Raw genomic sequence first — 20,368 nt, 5'->3', positions numbered from 1 at the left:
TTACTAAAAAATAAGAGCTTATGGATTCATTTATGTTATATGAGAACAAAAATAGTCTAATGAAAAAGGACAGAATCTAGTCGCACCCTGGGGCTGATGATGGCCAGTCTCCTCAGCAAGTGAAACATATCAAAAAGCATTCTCAGGCGGGAGAGCCTCTCCAGAAGTATATTTTTTTAATGGTTTTGTTGAACTCAGATGAACTTTCTGCGTCGGGAGAGAAACAGCAACACTAGGGCGAGGCCACCACCTTCTGTTCCAAGAGAGAATAACAGTGGCTCAGTCAAACCTGGCATTTGCATTTCGAGTTGGAAAAAAAAACAAGACCAAGAAGCATTGGAACACATTGTTATATGTTGTTTTCTCTGAAAATATAGATAGAGAGTCTGGAGCTGAGCACACATACACATACACACAGACCTGTGGCCCAGGACTGAAGTGTGACCCCCACCGCTTGGGGCTGACAGCTGGAGCCCCACTGCCTGGGGCTGAAGTTGCAGAGCTCATGTAAAATCACAGAATCCATGATCTCTGTGACCAACTTGTAGCCTTACTAATAAGTTATGATTTGATGTGTGTATATACTCTCTCATCATATTGTGCAAGTACTCTTCCTCTGTGGTACTTTAACCTAAAGAATAGACATGTGTTTATTGGCTTTTCTCCAGATTCACATTCAGACTATGTATATGCACCAGGAATGAAATCCTGGCCCCAGTGAAGTCCATAGGAGTTTTGACACTGACTTCAATGGGGTCAGGATTTCACCTTAAGGATCTGTATAGAGCATAATTTGTGTTTTTCGAGTATAAGTGTGGGGGGAACAGGGGGGTTAAAAGGCTCAATATTTCTGGGCATTTCGGGGGTCAAAAGGAAAAGAGCTTTGGTGTTCTCATAATATTTCTGTTCATGAAAAGTTGAAATATTACATGAAGTCTCCAGACAGCAAGCAGACATTAAAAATATTTCATGGGTTTACCTTAATCACACACTATTATTCAAGTTATTGTGGAAATACAATTAACAGCCTTCCTATGTACAGTAGAGGTGCATTAGTAGATATCTCCATATTTTAAGGGACAACATCAACATAACTCAGCTGGTAATGGTGATATTTTAAAATAAAAATTGTTAAATTATAATTACATACAGTCCTTAGAACACCCGATGTATTTGTGAGAGGGAACTGTTTATTAACTATGCACCCTTGATGAATACCTATATGCTTTTTTTTGCTGCTTTACAATGCATATAGAACTTGCAGGGCACTGACAGCAGGAAGAAGACAGCCAACTGAATTGTCATCATCCCCTCAAACTCTAGCTTTGGGACTTCCTGTCCTATAACATTAGCCAAACAGTGTCAGAATTTCTGAACACAACTCCCCAAAAGGCTTTGCCTTTCAGATGTTTTCCAAATATCTGAACATCGCTTCATTCTTTCAGGTGATACTGTACTGACATTACATAACTATCTAGATCAAATGTCTGATGTCATATGTTCAATACTTATTTTTTCTCATTTCCATCTTTCTGGGCTTCTTTTCTTGGTTAATCACAAATTTCTTTCAGTTATGAAAAAGTACATTTATTTGCATTTTTACATTGTGTCTTACTTTATGTAGGCCTAACTGGTATTTATACCCATATCTTCCACCTGTATGCATGCCCTAGGATTATTTATGCCAGCTAGCCCCATTAATGTCAAACCCATTGGCTGACTCAATGCAGATGCCATATTAGTAGGACCACTGAATACTCCTCTCTGCCAGGCAATGGGAGAGCTCTCAGTGACACTTCACAGTTTAACTGCCATACTCTCCAAATCTCATTCAAATTCTCTGCCCTTCAGATCCTCAGATCTTCTCTTGAAAACAGACCTTTCCCCAACCTCCTACCCTCCAGCCTGACATAGTTGGAAGTTTATAGTTTACTTAGGTTGAACAATTCTATTTTCAGGACTTGGATCCACATCTGTCCTTTTTCCTTTATCCTTACTGTTACTGGGGTGTCAATATCCATATCAACAATTTGCATCATACTGCCACTGCTTCAGGACATGCTGTGACATCGAGGAGTGCGCTTGCTGTGCCAAGGATTATACCCTTGAACAAATAATTTCACTCTTCTTTTTCTGTCCATAACTCTATTACTACTTCATCAACTATGACTTTGCTTTTCCTAATCCCTCATGTATGTATGTATTCTCTAAAACAGCTACATTCATTACTTTTCTGACTCAAGTCTTCATTGGATGTTCCTACTACTACCTGATCCACATACCAATACCTTCAGCTAAATCCTTCTTCTGACTTTTAATGCAGTTTCATTCCGCTGATCTCGTACACAGTTCACTTATTCTCATACACAAATCACTTCCATAAACTGACGTTCTCACAGGTCTGGTGGGGCAAGGACGTGCTTTAAAGCACACTATTTACCAGAGCACTAGGAAAATCCAGATTATCTACTGTCCCATATACTTATGCCAGTATAACTTTGAAGTGTAGACCAAGCCTGAATTTTTTCCCCAGTCAGCCGGACCATCCACCTGGACCTGTCTAGGAGAATGCCCCTTGATGGCTGCTCCATTTTGGGGCAGATCCATTTAGTGTCAATGAATTGTAATCACTGGTCCAATAGCTCTTCCTCCCTTCTAGGTGAGGGAATGTTGGAATTGTTTGATTTCCCTTCTAAGGTATGTCTTTACTGCACAGTTAGCCTGGGATCTTGCCGAGTGTTGCCCTTAATTCCCCTCCTTTCTACATACAAAAACCTCTCACCCAAATTTAATGATGCTTTCAACCTGAGTATCAAGTGCTGGTTTTACTCAGGTTGGAAATCCACCCACTTTGGATTGGACACAAGCTAAATCAGTTGATGCTGATAGTTCTCCAGTGCCTGACCACTATTCCCCCTGTGTACCCAGAAGGTCAGACAAGTTTACAAAGAATTGTAAAGTAACTTAGTTTACTGCTACACAAAGAACCATGGGATGTACCCCTAGAAGTCCTAGTGACACACACAGGTGACTGCAGCACCAATAAGGACAAAGTAACTTTGGTAGGACTTTGCACTTTGGTTGCTCTCACCCAGGCTTGGTTAACTGGGTGCTCAGACCCAGGTGCCAATCACCCATGGTCACTGTCACAGGTCATGGGCAATAAACAAAAATTCATGGCCTGTGACCTGTCCATGACTTGCACTATAAATACCCCTGACTAAATCTTAGTTGGGGGGGTATGCTGCTCTAGGGGGTCCCCAGGGGACCGTTGCTTGGGGGTTCCCTAAGGGGGGCAATGCTGTTCTGGGGGCATCCAGGGGGCCCACTGCTCTGGGGGAGCCCTGGGCCAGCAGCACCAGCTGCTGGGGGCCACTGAGCAGCGGCTCCTTTGGTGGCCCCCCCCACTGCTGTTCCAGCCACCCTCAGGGCTGCTGCCAGGTGCTGCCAAGCTGTGGCAGCTCCTTTTTCCCCAGGACCGCTGCTCGGGTTGGTCCCCAGTCAGCTGGCTGCAGGGCTGCCCAAATGGCTGGCTGCGGAGCTGCTCCAGCAGTGGCCAGTGTGGCTGTCCCTGGGGCCAGCTGCTTTGGTGGCCCTGGGGTCAGTCACACTGGCTGCTGCAGAAGTCACAGAGGTCGCAGAAAGTCACAGAATCCGTGACAGACATGGAGCCCTACTTAAGATCATAGTTCATTACACATGCCATTCCTTTAGTTGGGAGTGCAAAGACCCAGTAATTTTAATTACTCATCTCTGTGAAACACAACACTTTCTTCTGACTGTTGACTCTGCATAACTCCAACTGCACTACTTTTTCCTCCCCAAACAGTGGGAGGAATTTGTTTCCCTGCATTTAACATTGGTTTGCAAGTGGAAAACGTTGTAATCACCTGAAAATGACAGCTCTGCATGTCAGGTATGTCATTTTCAGTCAGGTGGGAACCAAATTTCTTCAAACGTCTCAAAGACACATGGTGAGGTTTACTGATACATCTATAGCAGATATGGTTTAAAAACTTGTAATTAACTTACTTACCTTTTCTTATGCACTTGTCTTTTTAAGCGAAGTAGCATGTACAACTTTTTACGCTTGTATAACTTCAAAGTAGGTCAAATGGTTTTCTTAAACATTCAACTTATTTGGACTCTGCAGTGTATACTATAAGTAAAAGAAATATTAGCTGAGAAGGAATTTTTTGATAAATGAGTCAATGAAAATGAGAGGTAGACTGGAATGTCTCTTTGCACTTTGTCACTCACTCTGGCAGAGAAACGAGGAAATGAGCCATGCAAACATCGTAGGATTTGAGGAGAGGTGTGTTTGAGACTTGCTTCTCTTGAGTCAGATGCAGCACTACCTATTTCCCTTTTCCCGGGGAAGCTTTCCAGCTAAAAATATCCTTGCTCTCCAGCTAAGCAAATAAACAAATAAACAAAAAAACTCCTTCCCTGTCAAGGTAGAAGATTGGCTGTTCTTCGTCTCTGACCATCTGCGATAGGGCAGCTCCCAATCCTACTTCAGATGCATCTGTCTGTAAAATGAATTCTATACACACAGGGTTACTGCAGAGGGCTGTCTGTAGATCCATGAATGCTTTCTCTGCGGCATCTGTCCACTTCACCATGTCTGGACCTCGGGCATTTATCAGGTCTGTTAAGGGACTCGCTCTGGTGGTGAAATGGGGAATAAATTGCCCGTAGTAACCCTCTCCCCTCCAAAAAAAAGCTTTTTGAAGGAAAAGGGAGCTTTTTCACCAGCGTCTGACCGTGTTCCTCCATTCTTAGTTAAAATCAATTCCAGGATCTTGGCCTGTCTTATACGGACCCCGTTACAGAAACTAACTATTGTCTCCAATTTTGTTAGCCGTTTTAATTAGCTCTATATTCCATTTACTTTTTCCTCTTGAAGGATTTTCAAAATAAGTTTTTAATTGTTAGCAAAGCCTTGGCTGTTCTTCTGTAATTAGCAGTGGCCAAACTTCAAAAGGATGAGAGATTCATTTCTATTTGGAAGCTTATCCAAAGCTTATCTAGGGCATGTCAACTCTGGAGCTGGAAGTGTAATTTCCATCTTGGGTAGCTATCCCCATGCTAGCTCTGATTGAGCTAATGCACTAAAAACATCAGTGTAGCTTCGACTGCATGGGCAGTGGGATGGACTAGCTTCCCCAAGTACAATCCTGTCTGAAATCATAAATATATGCTCAGCTGACCCATCCTGGCATTTGTGCAGCTGCAGCTACACTGCTATTTTTAGTGTGCTAGCTCCATCATAGCTAGTGCATGTATGTCTACCCAAGATGGAAATTATACCTCCAGCTCCAGTGAAGACTCTAGCTGAATCTGCAAAGGTAAGCTGGAAAACTCAGGTTTTATTGTTAAATTTCCAACATTCCCTGCCTGTGGTGGTGGAGAAGTTCTGGAACAGCCTTCCAAGGAGAGCAATGGGGGCAAAAAAACCTAGCTGGCTTCAAGACTGAGTTTGATAAGTTATGCAGGAAGTGGTATGTTGAAACTGCCTACAATGGCATGTAGCTGATCTGTGACTGCTAGTAGCAAATATCTCCAATGGCTGGAGATGGGACACTAGACGGGGAGGGCTCTGAGTTACTACAGAGAATTCTTTTCCAGGTGTCTGGCTGTTGGGTCTTGCCTAAAAGCTCAGGGTCCAACTGATCATCATTTTGGGGGTCGAGAAGGAGTTTTCCACCTTGTTAGATTGGCAGAGATCCAGGAATTTTTTTGCTGCCTTCTGCATCATGGGACAATGGGTACTTGCAAGTTTAAACTAGTGTAAATTGTGGATTCTCTGTAACTTGAAGCCTTTAAATCATGATTTGAGGACTTCAGTAACTCATCCAGAGGTTGGGGGTCTATTTCAGGCGTGAGTGGGTGAGGTTCTGTGGCCTGAAACATGCACGAGGTCAGACTAGATGATCATGATGGTCCCTTCTGGCTTTAAAGTCTGAGTCTATGAGAAAGGTGGGCACTGTGTCCATGTGCTGAGTCTGGAAGCTTCTGGTTGTGGGGTGGGGGAGCTTGACTCAGTTTTTTTTCTCTCCTTCCCTCCCTCTCACAACTGCTTCAGGGCCCTTCCAGGTGTTTCTAGTGTACTGTGTGTATGTTTCTGTTCTGTTTCTTCGATGGTGGCATGAACTTGGCCTCAGAATGGTCACTGATTTTTGGCAAGCTGCCAAAAATTTTCTGAGGAAAACAACTAAGAGAAAGGAAATGATGACTTTAACACTTTATCTCAGCCAAATCTGAATGGAATTTCACGGGAGAAAGAAAATGCATTTCTGTAACCAGAGCGGATTCCAAGTATCAAAGTTCTGCTGCAAACAATGGAGATCTGGCAGAATCTCAAAGAAAACTTTGCAAGAATCTTTAACGGAAAGTGTTAGGCAACTTAAATATAGGAGTCACTACCAGCCTCTCCTGTAATAAACTGCAGAAGTCAGTAATAGGAGTAATTAGGACAATCAGTTTCTAGCAAGTAGACACAAGTATTTGGATGTAACAATATTGTAAGTCATTCTAAAATCATTCCTAAAGTGTCACTTCTGCCAATCTACTTTCAAGAAGTGAATTAAAATTTAACAAAAGACAACAGCCTCAAAGAACTGAACCATCTTTTACTGAGTAACCACATGGTCTAAGTAATGTACCTCTTGTCCTGTTTCTCTCCCCATGCTTTTTGTTTAGTAACCTCACTTGTTGCATCATATTTGGATTTTGGTCCTGATCTCGCAATGAGCTACATGCGGCAGGATCAATGCACTCACAGCCACCCTAGTGACTTCAGTGGGGACATATGTGGATGCAGGATTGGGGCCTTAGATTGTAACATCTTTAAAGCAGGGATTCAGAAATAATGAAAAATATTAATAGTCACAACAGTTCACTCGAAGGACAAATGTAAATTGTACCTTTAAAATGTTCTTCATTATGCTGTTGTGCTGCAGTATGAATATTTTTTTCAGGAGTATTGCCTTGAAGAAATTAAAATGGCAACTCTGTAGGTCACATAAACATGTAATCTGTTTATGTGGTGTGCACATACTTTTTGGCCTGTTTCTTATTTCTGTGACCTTTTTGTACTTGTATTGTCCTTGGTGTTTATAAATTGGCATGGCAATCCCTTCTCATTTCTCCCCACTCCTCCTCCTTCTGCTTTCTCCGATTTTCTTCACGTCTATCAAATGTTTCTTCTCGTGACTCCTATCTGGAGCACTGGTATATGGGAAAACAATGTTTTAAATGAGGACACTGAATGTCAGGATAGGTTTCTTTGTTAAAAATGTAGTGCTTGTCCTACTTCTCCCCCAATTGTGTGAGTTTAAAATGCTAACAGGAGTTGAAGAGCAGAACAAAATAGGCATCTTAGGTGCAAGGAGTGCTGCTTTAAAAACAATGATCCAGTATTCTTAAGTACCTTAAAATGCTGCTTATCTTATCTTCAAATATGGGACACAAATTACTTCTTTGGTTGATATTTCTGGGTTCTTGGGACCTTAGGGTATATCTACACAGCATAGTAAGCCTGTGGGATCTGCACCTGGAGACTTGATATCTCCAAGCCTCCAGGAGTGTCCACCTTGCATTAGAAACCCAGGCCTCACAACCATCACAATTTCAGCTACTATGGGTTTATATCATCATATCCCTTCTTTTAATAACTTAATAGGGCCACTAACCAAAAATCCCTTCTGTTCATATATTAATAACAACAAACATGGTAGCAGAAACTTACCAGGCTCCAGCTCCAGCACTTGCTCTGATACCACTCCTGCAGTCGGCTGCTCCCCAGGGCCATCCCCATACAGCTCCTCTGAGTATGGCTCTAGGATGTGCTGCCAAGGCAATGGTCGCGTAACCTCTTCAGTTACCAGCCTCAGCACCAGGGTCACCTCTTGCCCTCATTCAACAGCGGGCTGTCCTCCAGCAGTGCTTGTGACTGGGGGTTATAAGGGTGCCAACCCTGCTCAGCTGATGGTGATGCAAAAGGGTGGGCTCAGTGCTCACTACAGTACCCAGTCAAATTCCTCATAAAAAGGGCAGAAAAATGGGGAATTCCCAGAGGTGCTGTTAGAAGCTTTGACTTGGTGGTACTCTGTCTTCAGACACTCAGTCTGCTCTGTGTATTGTTCTGCTCTCCAGTCAATCCCCAATGGTAGCAGCCCCTCAGATATAGCTTTGTAGACATAGCTGGTTTTTTCTGTTCTTGATCAGATTGAATGTCTTGCTCAACTCATGCCCAAGGTTAACCAGAATCCAGCTGTGTTCCTCTGATCAGGTAGCAGTGTGCTTGGTGCAGGACTTCTTTGTGTTGGCCGTATTAATACACCACTACCTCGTATAACACTGTCCTCGGGAGCCAAAAAATCTTACCGTGTTATAGGTGAAACCATGTTATATTGAACTTGCTTTGATCCACCGGAGTGCACAGCCCTGCCCCGGAGCACTGCTTTACCACGTTATATCCGAATTCGTGTTATATTGGGTGGCGTTAAATCGAGGTAGCGGTGTATGTGTGAGGGTTGACTGTTTCCAGTTGAGCATAGAAATGAAAAGTTAAATGCTGAGCAGCTGTATTTGAACCACAAGGTTCCTTCTGTTTCCTGGGAAGCAAGTGTGGGAAATTATGGGATGGCCAGGCAGAGAAGCACAGGGATAGCGTTGACTGATTCTTCAGACCCAAGGCTGGTGACTTGGATTTGAGTTGCATCCACACTGCAAAATGCCAAGGCTTTGACCCACATCACAGCAGGACTCAGGCTCTCACCCACCCCACAGCATGGCCCATGGGCCAGAGTCCAGTGGGGTTCCTGGCCTGAACCAGACTGATCTATGTGTGGATGGAAGGAGGGCTTGGGCCTAAACCTGAGTCAGCCCAGGCTTTTGTGCTTTGTAGACATAACCATAGACACTTCGTCTTTCTTTATTGTTTTTTTTTCCAAAAATGATGAGTTCATGTTGTTTCTTAACCAAATAATTCTCCACCAGAAGTTACTCAATTATTAACAGATTACATTGAATAATTTCAAAGTGATTTCTTGGCATAGTAGTATGCATATTACAATCTGTCTTGGTATTGACATGTACTTAAGAATTAGGAGTAGAAAATCCCACTCTTTGATTTATTTAAGAAGCCAAGTTCATGTCAATCTGGCATGTCCTATAAAGAGCATAGAAATCAGTGCCTGTGCAGCATATCATGAAGACTAGTTTTGCACATACAGTGCTGCATGCATGCCAGCTTTAGATGTTTCAGTGTGTAAATTAAAGACACAGTTTACTTAGAGGCAAGTTCTCCTAGTTTTTATCTTGCAAAGTCCTGTGGCAATTGAAATCAGTAGAACTGCAGGGAATGTAAGTCAGAATAGAATTTAGCCTCTGATTTAGAGAGCTCTTCATTAGCACCATGGATATAAAACTGAATTTGAATTAAATTAATGAATTATTTTAAATGATTTTTAATTTAAATGTTCATTCACTGTCCCTTGCAACACCTGCTGATCCTTCCTACTATAGAGTGTCTGAACCCCTCCTAATTGTCTAATCCTCCAATGATTTCCCTCTTTTTCTGAAAATTACACTAACCTCAGCATCCAGTTCCTCCAGCTTCAACATGACAACTGTTTCCCTTTTCCCTCCACCTATGCCTCCCATCAGCCAGAACTCTACCCTACCTACCATCCAACTGATCTCCCAGGTGCTACCCTCCCCTTCTCCCCATCTGCTGCTGCTTCTGTCTCTTTTTCTTGTACAGCATTTGCTCTTCTCAGTTTCTGATTGCTGACACCCTGCTCACTATCACCTCCTCTACTCTGGAAACCCTAGAGAGGTTCCCACGTGGTCCACTCTTACCCCTCAATCACCCAGTTTTCAGGTGTTATGCAGTCTAAACCACATAATTTCTGAGGATTATGAAGACTTTACAAAGACCTTGGCTAGTTCTGCGGTGTATATTGATCTCTGGAGCCATGGATACAGTACATTCTAACAATCAGAGTTTAGTGACAATGAACATCCTCCGTACAGAACATGTAGTACCATACTTCTAAATTCCCATTAGATCAAATCTGTTTTTACAGAGAGATGTTTCTCATCTTGGAAGGAGGTTGAGCTCACATCTCAGAACCATTTCTTTGTGAAAGCTTTTAGATGAAGTGTCAGTGTAAAAAATGCCTCCCACATAGCAGAACTTCTTTTATGAACATTAACCCTTTTTTGGCCATGATTGCAGACCATGGAGCTGCTGACAGTACGTGGACTCATTCTAGAAAGAGCCAGAGTCTCAGTTAACAAAGGCTTATCTTTTTGAATTATAGGAAATGATAATAAAATGAAGAACTGTTTTTGTATTTGTAGATTTCTGTTTTCCTGACTGACTTCTTAGTAGCTCAGCATTTATCTTTCCTTCCACAATCCCAAGAAACCAGATGCCTTGTCATTTCCTTACTCTGATACTTTAAACGTGTCTCATCATATATGTAGTGTAGCTGTAGCCATATCATTAAAGAGACAAGGGGGGTGAGGCAAGGTAATATCTGAAGTTTGTCCAATAAAAGAGAAATGTGAGAACCCTTTGCATTTAGTTAAAGCATTGACCAAAGGCCAAGGATGCAAGAAGCAGCTATTTTGTCACTAGATTGGTTCTGCCAACAGAGGTGCTAAAGTTTCACCATCTGATTTTTGTCAATAATGACACCTAAGGATTCACTACCATTAATACTAGCAGGCCTTCCCTTTTGTATTTTTGTCAGTGAAAATAGCAATTTCTTCCTAGCAAATCATCCTGTATCTATTAGCATAACCAAAATGGCGGCTGAGGTGCTGACTTATTACTCTTTCCACAAAGGGCAGTAAAGAATATTATTTGGCAAATATGGTGTTTAAAACTATACTACATTACTTTACTTTATAAACATATTTGTAGAAGTGTTCATAGCACATTGCTCTTTGATTTGAACAAAGCAACTCTTCTTCAGGTCAGACAGTGTGTCTAAGGTGCTGAGTCGTTGGCAGCCATAAACCTTTATCTTTATAGCATTCTGTTATGAATCTTTGAACCTGCAATAGAGACAGTGAGTTATTACTTATTCCAACTTCGTGTGCACCATTTTATCACGCTACAGACAATATTCTGAGGAAGAGAAAAAAACATGACTGGCACACACTGCAATGTATTTTACTTCAGTCCTGAAGGCTTAGGTCACTATTACAAGGAAAAAAAGTAGTAATGAAATGGACTTGTTATTGCTGCTGTAATCCCCTTTACTTATTTTAATTTAAGATTTTAAAATTTAAAACCTCAGACTGTTAATAAAATGTCTCTGAACACAGTATTCCTGCTGACTAATAAATTTCACTAATAAATTCCTGCTGAATTATAGTCTGGAAAAGGCTCTCTGGTGTCACTACAAACACCTATCTGCTGGCTGCATAGCTCCCAAGAGGGTATATTTTCTCCAGAACTGTAAGATCATTTGAAGAGGCATGGTGGAAATCTCATCTTTTACCACCAAGGGCTACTTCAATATTAAGCCAGAATTTTCTGAGGCATTCCCTTAAGCTATAATTACTGTATCCCTGTAGCAGCATTTGTACAGTGATAGTCACAACAAACTGATATCTTTTACAGAGTGAACATCTACTTTGGCTTTAATTCCGTGTATCTGGTAGAAAAGAAGAGTTTGATCCACTCACCAAGGATCTAATTCTGCTCCCACTTAAATCAGTGGCAAGACTCACATTGACTTTAATGGTGCAGGCTCAAGATTTGGTCTGTGTGGACTGTGCTTACACAAATATCCTACAGATAAATGGTCTACCTACCTCTAACAAACGTCTATGGAATTTAGTAAATGCTAGACTAGAGCTTTATGTCTCCCTGGGAAGGACTTGGTGATAATGCTGGTGAGAAGGGATCTATTTATATAGTGTTATACAATGTGACTGACCCAACCACAAAATACACCCAATATTTTCAGGTGTTTGATTTTTATTGTCAAAAGAGGCACCCTATATCACCCTGGCTACTGTAATCACAAAACTAATGGGCCATATCGCACTGTCTGGCCAATCTATGATCAGTACTGGACTTCAGGGCAGGAAGCTTCTGCCTCACTATGTTCACAGGAAATAGTAACTGGGAATAGACACGTGTATTATTACACAAAAAACATGTATTTCCTTGCAATAATGTAGCTAATACATTGTCATGCATCAGCTTTATTATGCTACTTTAATCCAGTATTAATGTATGTGTTCTATTTATTTGTTCAATAATATTTTGAACCAAGTTTTGAACACATTTACTCTGCATTCAGGGTGTGATACAAAGCTCATTGAAGCCTGTTGAAAAATTCAAGTGACTTTGGATCAGGGCATCCATTTCTAAGTTTCTTTGTATGCTGTTGCCTTATTTTATGTTCCTTGTTCATGGGTTTTTATTTTTTTCATTGTTTGTTTCATTTGTAACAATATGATTTAATTTAAAGTAAAACCAAGGAGGTCTACAAAGAAAATATGTCTCTAAATGTTAAATGCAAGTGTGGGGTCACATCAGGGATAAAAGTAACTTAAAGGACTTACCAGTACTCCGGAGTCCTGAGCAGGGGGCGAGTCCTTAACCAGAAGAGGCAGAGCCTTTAAATCCCCTGGTCCTTTAAATTAAGATTTAAAAGGCCCTGGGCTCTGGCTGCAGTAGCAGTGGCTGGGAGTGCCAGGCCTTTTACATCACCCCCAGAGCTACCAGCTGCAGATGCAGCTGGGAGCCCAGAGGTTAGGGGTTGATTTAAAGGGCCCAGGGCTCCAGCTGCCGCTACCACAGCAGAGCTCTGGGCCCTTTAAATCACCGATGGAGCCCCAGGGGCTCCCAGCTGCCGCCGCTATCCCAGACTCGGGCTCTGGTGGCTATTTAAAGGGCCCAGGGCTCTGACTGCTGATGGGAGCCCCAAGTCCTTTAAATCACTAGCCTGGGGAAGCCAGTCTGTTCCAGCACGACGTACAGGCTCTTGCTGGTACGCCGTACTGGACCGGACTGGCTTACTTTCACCTCTGGGTCACGTGTATAGTACTTCAGTGGAAATCTACTTTGTGCTTTGCAGTATAGAGAGCTGCAGTTTTCATCTGCAGAACATAAAGTACTTTTTAAACCTGGATAAAAATTCTTATCCCTATTTAATGGATAGGAAACCAGCACAGAGAAGGTTAATGACTTGTCCAAATACATACTGTGGTTCAGTGGAGGAGTCAAGATTTGAATACAGATGTAGTGACTCCCACCCTACGCTTAATATACCAGGCCACAGCTGCCCATGAAATGTTTAACACTAAGTGGGGCACAGCATTTTTTGCAGCTGTTATTGCTAGTTTTGTACTGTAGGTTTTAAGTATGTTGACTGAAGAATGCTGCAAGGAAAGATTTTTTTCCTTTCAGAATCTGCAAAGTACCGTACATACTGTTTAAGACTCCGCTGAGGAGGACTCCCACAGCTGCTTCAGATGCTTAAGACTTAATTTTGATTTTAAATTGCCTGTTTGGAGCATTGTCCTCCCACGCTGCCTCTGCCGCATTTCCTGTGTTCAAATACAAACTTTGAAATGAAACTTTAAGAGCAGCTGTGGAGGAGGGGGAAAATGGCAGATGCAGTGCGGCATGCCCTGGGGATAATGCAAAACCCTGACATTTGTCCTGTGGGTTTGTCAGGACAATTATAAAAGAGAGAGGGGAAACCCAGCATGGTTAGAGTATGAGGAATGCATGACTCTAGAGCACAAAGCCATGAATAATAGGTCATCTCCATGCAGGAAACTTCAGAGAGATGGGCTTAATAGCACTGGCACATACTCAATAGCAAATCAGTGCTCTTAATGAAATCTGGAGTACATCAATAGAATAAAAAGAAAATTGTGTTACTGTGTATAATCAGTTACATGTGTCACCACAATGTTATGTACTATATATGCCCATGTACTTCACAGTGAAATATGCTCCTGCAGTACTGATAACTATTGATCTATTTTCAAATACATAACAAGAATTCACTGAATTAAATTGAACTAAAATTATATTAAAAAGTAGAGCACCATTTTTAATATACTAATGCCATAAGCGTAATAAAGATTTTGGATTTCGTAAGTAAATATGAAAAAATATGTCTTTATCTTTTCAGATGTAGTTGTGTGGAGCCACATAATCCTAGCAATAAGACCTTGCAATATTGGAATGACCACAATATCTCTGCATCGGACATACCTTGGGGAAACCTAACGGTGTCAGTAAGTGATAAATCCATGAACATGAATGTTACCTTTTCTGCTCTAGTCATATGAATAAATTACATTGCTCCAGCTATGATTGTATTGTTTAAATAAGGCACATACAGTACTTTGCTGAACAAAGGTTAATGTAGATTTTCTATCATTAATATTTTTAGAAATCTTTTGCTAGATTATTATATAATCTTTATTAGTACTGTGATGCAGCAGGGCCAGAGGGCAGCAGGAGAGTGATAGATAGGAGGTATATAAGCCCCAGGATGATTAAGGCCTTATTCCCTGTGGACTGAGGAGAGATTATTACAGGGTAATTAGAGCAGCTGAAGCCAATTAAGGCCCCAGAAGGAAGCTGGCTGGAGAGGTCACCTGGGGAGGCATTGCTGCGCCTTGGAGGTGAGGTCTCGCCTGAGCCCTGCCATGACCCTGCTGCCTGCCCTCCCTCCAGCAGGGAGAGGGGCTGCTCCAGCGTGGCAGGGGTTGCCTGCGGGGCTGGGCCGACCTCTCCTCCCTGAGGAGGAGGGAAGGAGAGCTGACTGTAGGTTGCAAGAATACTGTTATTGGAGGATCAGAGTACCAGGGGAAGCAAATCCCTGCCCAAGCAGAGCAGGGGTCCTCCCCAGGCACAGAGGACTGAGAGAAACCCTGCCCAAGGAGAATGAGGGAAAGAAGCCCATGAAGCTGAAGGGGCTGGGACCCAGAGTAGAGGGTCCCTTCCCCGCTTCCCTTCTCTTCCACAACAAGGCAATAGCGGAGCCGTCAACGCCCAAGAATAGGGGCAAGGGGCAACGCCCTGACCCGTCACACCAAGGAAAAGCGTGGGACCCACCACGATAGTGTCAGCCATTTGCCATAGTACATATTAAAGCAAGAATGTGCATCATTGTGCACTGCTTTAAAAAATTTGTTTACATACTAACAGAGAAGTATGACTGACATTGTCTAAACACATCAAATGACAACAATGAATTTGACCTAAATTCTACCAGATGGCAAAACCAAAGCTGTCTTGTCTAAAAAGAATCTATAATCTTCATTTTCCCTAAAATACTCTTCCAGCTGTTCAGGCTATACTGACAGGGGAAAGAGAATGTTTGTTAACATCCCAGTTAGTTGCTAAAGGTCTATTTTACCCTTTCCTTTAATGTCAGCTATGTACTGTGTTACTATTGGACTTGTATAAACATTTCCTTGACATAAAAGAAAGCAAGCCACCATTCTACAGCACCTAATGCAAAATGTTTTATTCTTGAAAGGGCTTGTTTCACACACACACAAAATATTTGTTCCTGAACTATATATTTTTCTGGATAGGGTTGGAGCCAGGGAACCTTATACTTATTATTTTCCTTTCCCTCAGCTGCTTTTCAAGTTTGATTGTAAATGGCATATTTGAAAACAGGATCTTTTTTTTTCTTGCAATATTTTCTTCTTTGTGAATGGTCATTTAATTACAAAGCCAATGGCAATTCAATCTAGAAAGAGAGAAAGCTGGGACAGGCTCATGAGACTCACAAGACCAGGCCTGTGTGATTTTTTTCAGTAGGCAGAGTCGTCATCATGGACATGTAGTCTTTCATCTTCATGAATTTCTTTTCAGAAAATTAGGCTGGGAGAAACCTTTCAAAAGCAAAACTTAGATTTGCCTTGGTTTAGTCAACTAAAGTCTATAAATGTTAATTCAGTTGATATTATGTTCTTTCTACAGCATAGGTTTTCAACCCAGGAGTTGCCCCCCAATCCAAGGGAGTGACACAAAGATCTAAAGAGGTTCATAACCACCTTCTTTTTCTTTATGGATTGATGGGAATGTGTGTGTAGGGGTTGACCCTGAAACTTCTTTGTGTTGTAACATGGGGTCACAATATGGAAAATGTTAAGAACCACAATTCTAAGGGATCCTGGCGATTTCAGCAAAGACCTGATAGCGTGAGCTCTCAGAATAACAAGAGAAGGTGTCTGCTAACACAATGTTTCTCAGAGTATGTTTGTAGCTTAGACATATAATAACTAATTCCATTTTAACAAATAAATGTTACTAAGCCCTAATGTGTTACATTAAGCAGCTGAAAAACTGCACACAGTGAAGGATTCAGGAATATATAAATCAGTTTCCCCTCAAAGATTTATGGTCAATAATCTAGTTTAAATTGGGAGCAGTGTGATTGAATGTTCCAATATCCCCCATGCCTGTCTAATAAATATCCTGATTTCCTGACAATTATATATTTATTCATCATTTGAAATTTCTTGATGTCATTCACAAACCCTCCCTGGTGACAAAATATGCCAGTGAGAGCCTACAGTGATTTGTTCTGGTCACACACAGACAGCCCTGTATTTTCCACATATTAACTCTTGTTAGTGTTCCTGGTGGTAGATCTTATAAGTGTAATGCTTAACAAGGGCACAGGAGTCAAGTTTATCAGAAGAGCAAAGAAAGTGCATTTTGTTAACTGCACAAACACTTGGCTGAATCTGAGTCTGCTCAGATTTTTGCAATTCTCTAGTTTGCACTGGACCCACTTAGATTCTTCATACAGGCATTAGTATAGTCAGTTCGTAAATTGATATATATTCTTACAGGATGAAATTCACCTTTGTGCACAGGCCATCATAAAGAGACCGTGCGCCTTGATTTAACCAGGGCAATTTTACTTTTTAATCTGGCATCCCAAAATCCTGAGAACTACTTTTGGGATGCCTGAAATGTCCTGTTTTTTCATTTCATCAATCAAAGTTTTCTGGTTTTTAATACCTACTGACTGTTTGACCCAGATGTATTGCTATACTGATATATGTTTTGCACTCCCTTGTCTCACTCTCATCCCATACTAGGGTGTACTTCATGCCAATCATTCTTCAAAACCAAAGCTTGTCATAAATTGTCCAGCCATTGTACTGCAATATGAATTTGATGAGTCAGTGACTCAGTGTAATTGATGAGAAAATTCTGCTCTGGCGGCATATAATGGGAAGGAATAGGTACCTAGCAGTTGTGATAGCCTCATTTCTCCTTCTCTCTCTGGTGACCAGAACCATAAAGAGGAGGAAAGTGTGGAACAGATAGTCCATGGGGGATGGGGCATCGTTCATTCGTTCGTTCGTTCGTTTGTTCTTTCTTAAATAGAACAGGTCAAAGAAGAGTGCCAAAATGTAGAGCACTTGAGTATTCTATGACTCTAATAAATGTTGCCACAAAAGTGCCCCAGTTTGTTATTTTGACAGTATGGTCTGTTACTTATTCACCGCACAAGTCTTCTCCCATAGTCAGGGTATTAGAGAATGGACCCCTCAATTCAGGTTACTCTGTTTCTTATATTCCTTTACTTAGTTAGTGAGCAGTGGGATTCCATGTTCTATAGTTCACGGCTTCATAGATTTCCCACATTTCTGTGCTCATTGTTTAGGATGCCGAAGACATCTGTGTTTATGGCTGCCTGATAATCACTTGTTTAGATTTCTACTAGAGGTGTATCTGAAATGTAAGGTTCACATGTGAGATATAGCATACAGATTTGCTGCAACCTATCTTTTTAAACTAAATTGGTTAAAATTTGACAAATTCTGACACATCAGACTTTGAAGTGAAGCTGTTGCCTGAAATAAATGTTAATGTTTTGTTTGGTGTATTCCCTGAATTTTATCAGATCTTTTTGAGAAACAATCTTAGCTTTTCCTAAGCAAAGAAAATGTTGTGAAGTGTGCTGCCCCCTTCTGGTAAATACATTTTTTAGTTCCATTCTGGGATAATATGTAGGTCTGAATAGTTTTTCCTTCAAATTAAAGTTAAAACAAACAACTAAAGCTTGGAAATGCAACAAGAGTGGCACTTATCAGCGTATTTTCTTTCCTTTCTTAGCAGCCATGTGAAAATTAAACATTAAAAAAAATACAACCAAACTGTTTAAAAACAAATACAAATTTGTTTCAAAGCATGGGAGAAGATTTATTTATCCAAACCAATTTGCTCATCCTTAATTGATATCACATAGTGATTATGTCATTAAATATCTCTAGGAAAAACTGTCAGTCATTGCTTAGTTTCTTTAGTGCTCTATGGCACAATATCTGAGTGTATAAGATGTTCTTCATTCTGAGATGGACAATTCTCATTTTCTAGCTTTCCATTTTTCTTCATAACATTACAGCTGAAAAGTACAGTTTGTCCACACAATCTAGATATAAAGATTTGGGGGTTTAAATGAAAGAAGGTTAAATATCTCAAAATTAGTTTACTATTGACAATATATTATATGATCTAATCTGTCATTTATTTAAGGGAGTAACTAATCACAGGAAAAAAATATATAACAGCATTTACTATGGCATTTTTCAAAACAATCCTGCTTTGTTCTTCCTGTTAGGAATGTGGGACGTTTCATGGGGAGTATGTTGGAAGAGCCTGTGGACATCATGGCCCTTATGTTCCAGATGTTCTCTTCTGGTCAGTCATCCTGTTCTTTTCTACAGTAACACTATCATCCACACTGAAGCAGTTCAAGACTAGCCGATATTTTCCAACAAAGGTACCTGGAATATACCTTTTTAATGCAAAAGTTTGTGTAAATCTTGTAGAAGTAGAAATCTCCACTGTTGCAGATTCAGTTTCTTGCTGCCCTCTATAATTTCTTGCTGGTGAAGTGCTGTAAGTTGTTGGGATTTTGTAGAGAAATTGTTTAATTATCTGGTTTTTGTTATTTGTCCTGTTTCCATCTTGATGTTTAAAACCAGAAAGTACTTCACAGCAAAATCTGACAAACAGAAACATCTTCAATCAGCCTTTAACACTGAAGAGTGACTCAGTAAGGGGTTTTGTCCTAACGGTTAAAAACTCAGCTCTCTTCAGAAAAAGGAATAATGATAAAAAATAGCTTGATGTCCTAAAGACAGCACTACTCCCACTGCAAATTGTTCTTCCTTTAATATGGTGCTCTTTTACAAGTGATGTGTCCTTCTGCAATCCTGTTCATATTCTTTAAATATTTCCCACCCTGTGCATGTTATATTCTGTACCAAAGCTACTTATCTCCCACCAATCTAGATTCCTAGGGAGAGTTGCATTGTCTCCTGAGGCTGCTGCTGCTCCTTGCAAGAGAGCAGCGCATGCTCCCCTTTGAACCAACTTCTCTGGTTGGTGAGGAGGAAGGATGGAGCTATTACCCTCCCCATCATGGGAGTGTGCGGACTGCCAGTGTGCCTGACCACAATGCAGATGGACAAGAATGGGTCCTTGTGCTCTTTCTCCATGTTGTGAAATTGAAACAGCACACGAGTGAGCACAATCTCTCCTATGAGGAAAGTATTTGCTTAAACCAGTGGTTCTCAACCCAGGGTACGTGTACCTCTGGGGATACGCAGATGGGGATACGTGTACCCAGGGGGAACATCAACTCATCTAGATATTTGCCTAGTTTTACAACAGGCTACAAAAAATGCACTAGCGAAGTCAGTACAAACTAAAATTTCATACAGACAATGACTTGTTTATACTGCTGTAAATACACTACTGTACACTGAAATGTAAGTGCAGTAGTTATATTCCAATTCATTTATTTTATAATTATATGGTAAAAATGAGAAAATAAGCAATTTTTCAGTAAGAGTGTGCTGTGACACTTCTGTATTTTTATGTCTGATTTTTGTAAGCAAGCGGTTTTTAAGTGAGGTGAAACTTGGGAGGGTAGACAAGACAAACCAGACTCCTGAAAGGGGTACAGGAGCCTGGAAAGGTTGAGAGCCCCTGTCTTAAGCCATAAAAGGAATTAAGTTTAAGCTCTTGTATTTGCTTTCTCAAATCCCACGTGGTTATTTTCGGTATTTCCCTGCTGGAAATGACATTTGTCTCAATATTTTTAGGTGCGATCTATAGTCAGTGACTTCGCTGTCTTTCTCACTATTATGTCCATGGTTTTAATTGACTATGCACTGGGGATTCCATCTCCAAAGCTTCAGGTTCCAAATGCATTCAAGGTAATTCATTAATAAACTGTACTGTTGTATTACATCACTAAAATACTTTGCCACATAGTAGATTAAGTAGATATTTGATAACAAGTGAATAATAATTCTTCTCTGAACG

The 20,368-nt window shown here is 41.0% G+C and overlaps 1 protein-coding gene across 6 annotated transcripts in view; it reads left to right on the top strand.

The window, feature by feature from the left end:
- SLC4A10 (solute carrier family 4 member 10) overlaps positions 1-20,368 on the top strand; it is a 331,078-nt gene that overhangs the window by 290,851 nt on the left and 19,859 nt on the right. For all 6 annotated transcript variants that reach the window (XM_050969205.1, XM_050969204.1, XM_050969203.1 and 3 more), the window contains 3 exons: positions 14,184-14,289; positions 18,654-18,815; positions 20,146-20,259. In XM_050969205.1, the coding sequence (XP_050825162.1) occupies positions 14,184-14,289; positions 18,654-18,815; positions 20,146-20,259 (382 nt within the window). The remainder of the gene's footprint in view (positions 1-14,183; positions 14,290-18,653; positions 18,816-20,145; positions 20,260-20,368) is intronic.

Source organism: Gopherus flavomarginatus, chromosome 10 (genome assembly GCF_025201925.1).
Source record: "Gopherus flavomarginatus isolate rGopFla2 chromosome 10, rGopFla2.mat.asm, whole genome shotgun sequence".
NCBI lineage: Eukaryota > Metazoa > Chordata > Testudines > Testudinidae > Gopherus > Gopherus flavomarginatus.
This window is presented reverse-complemented; position numbering and strand designations above follow the sequence as displayed.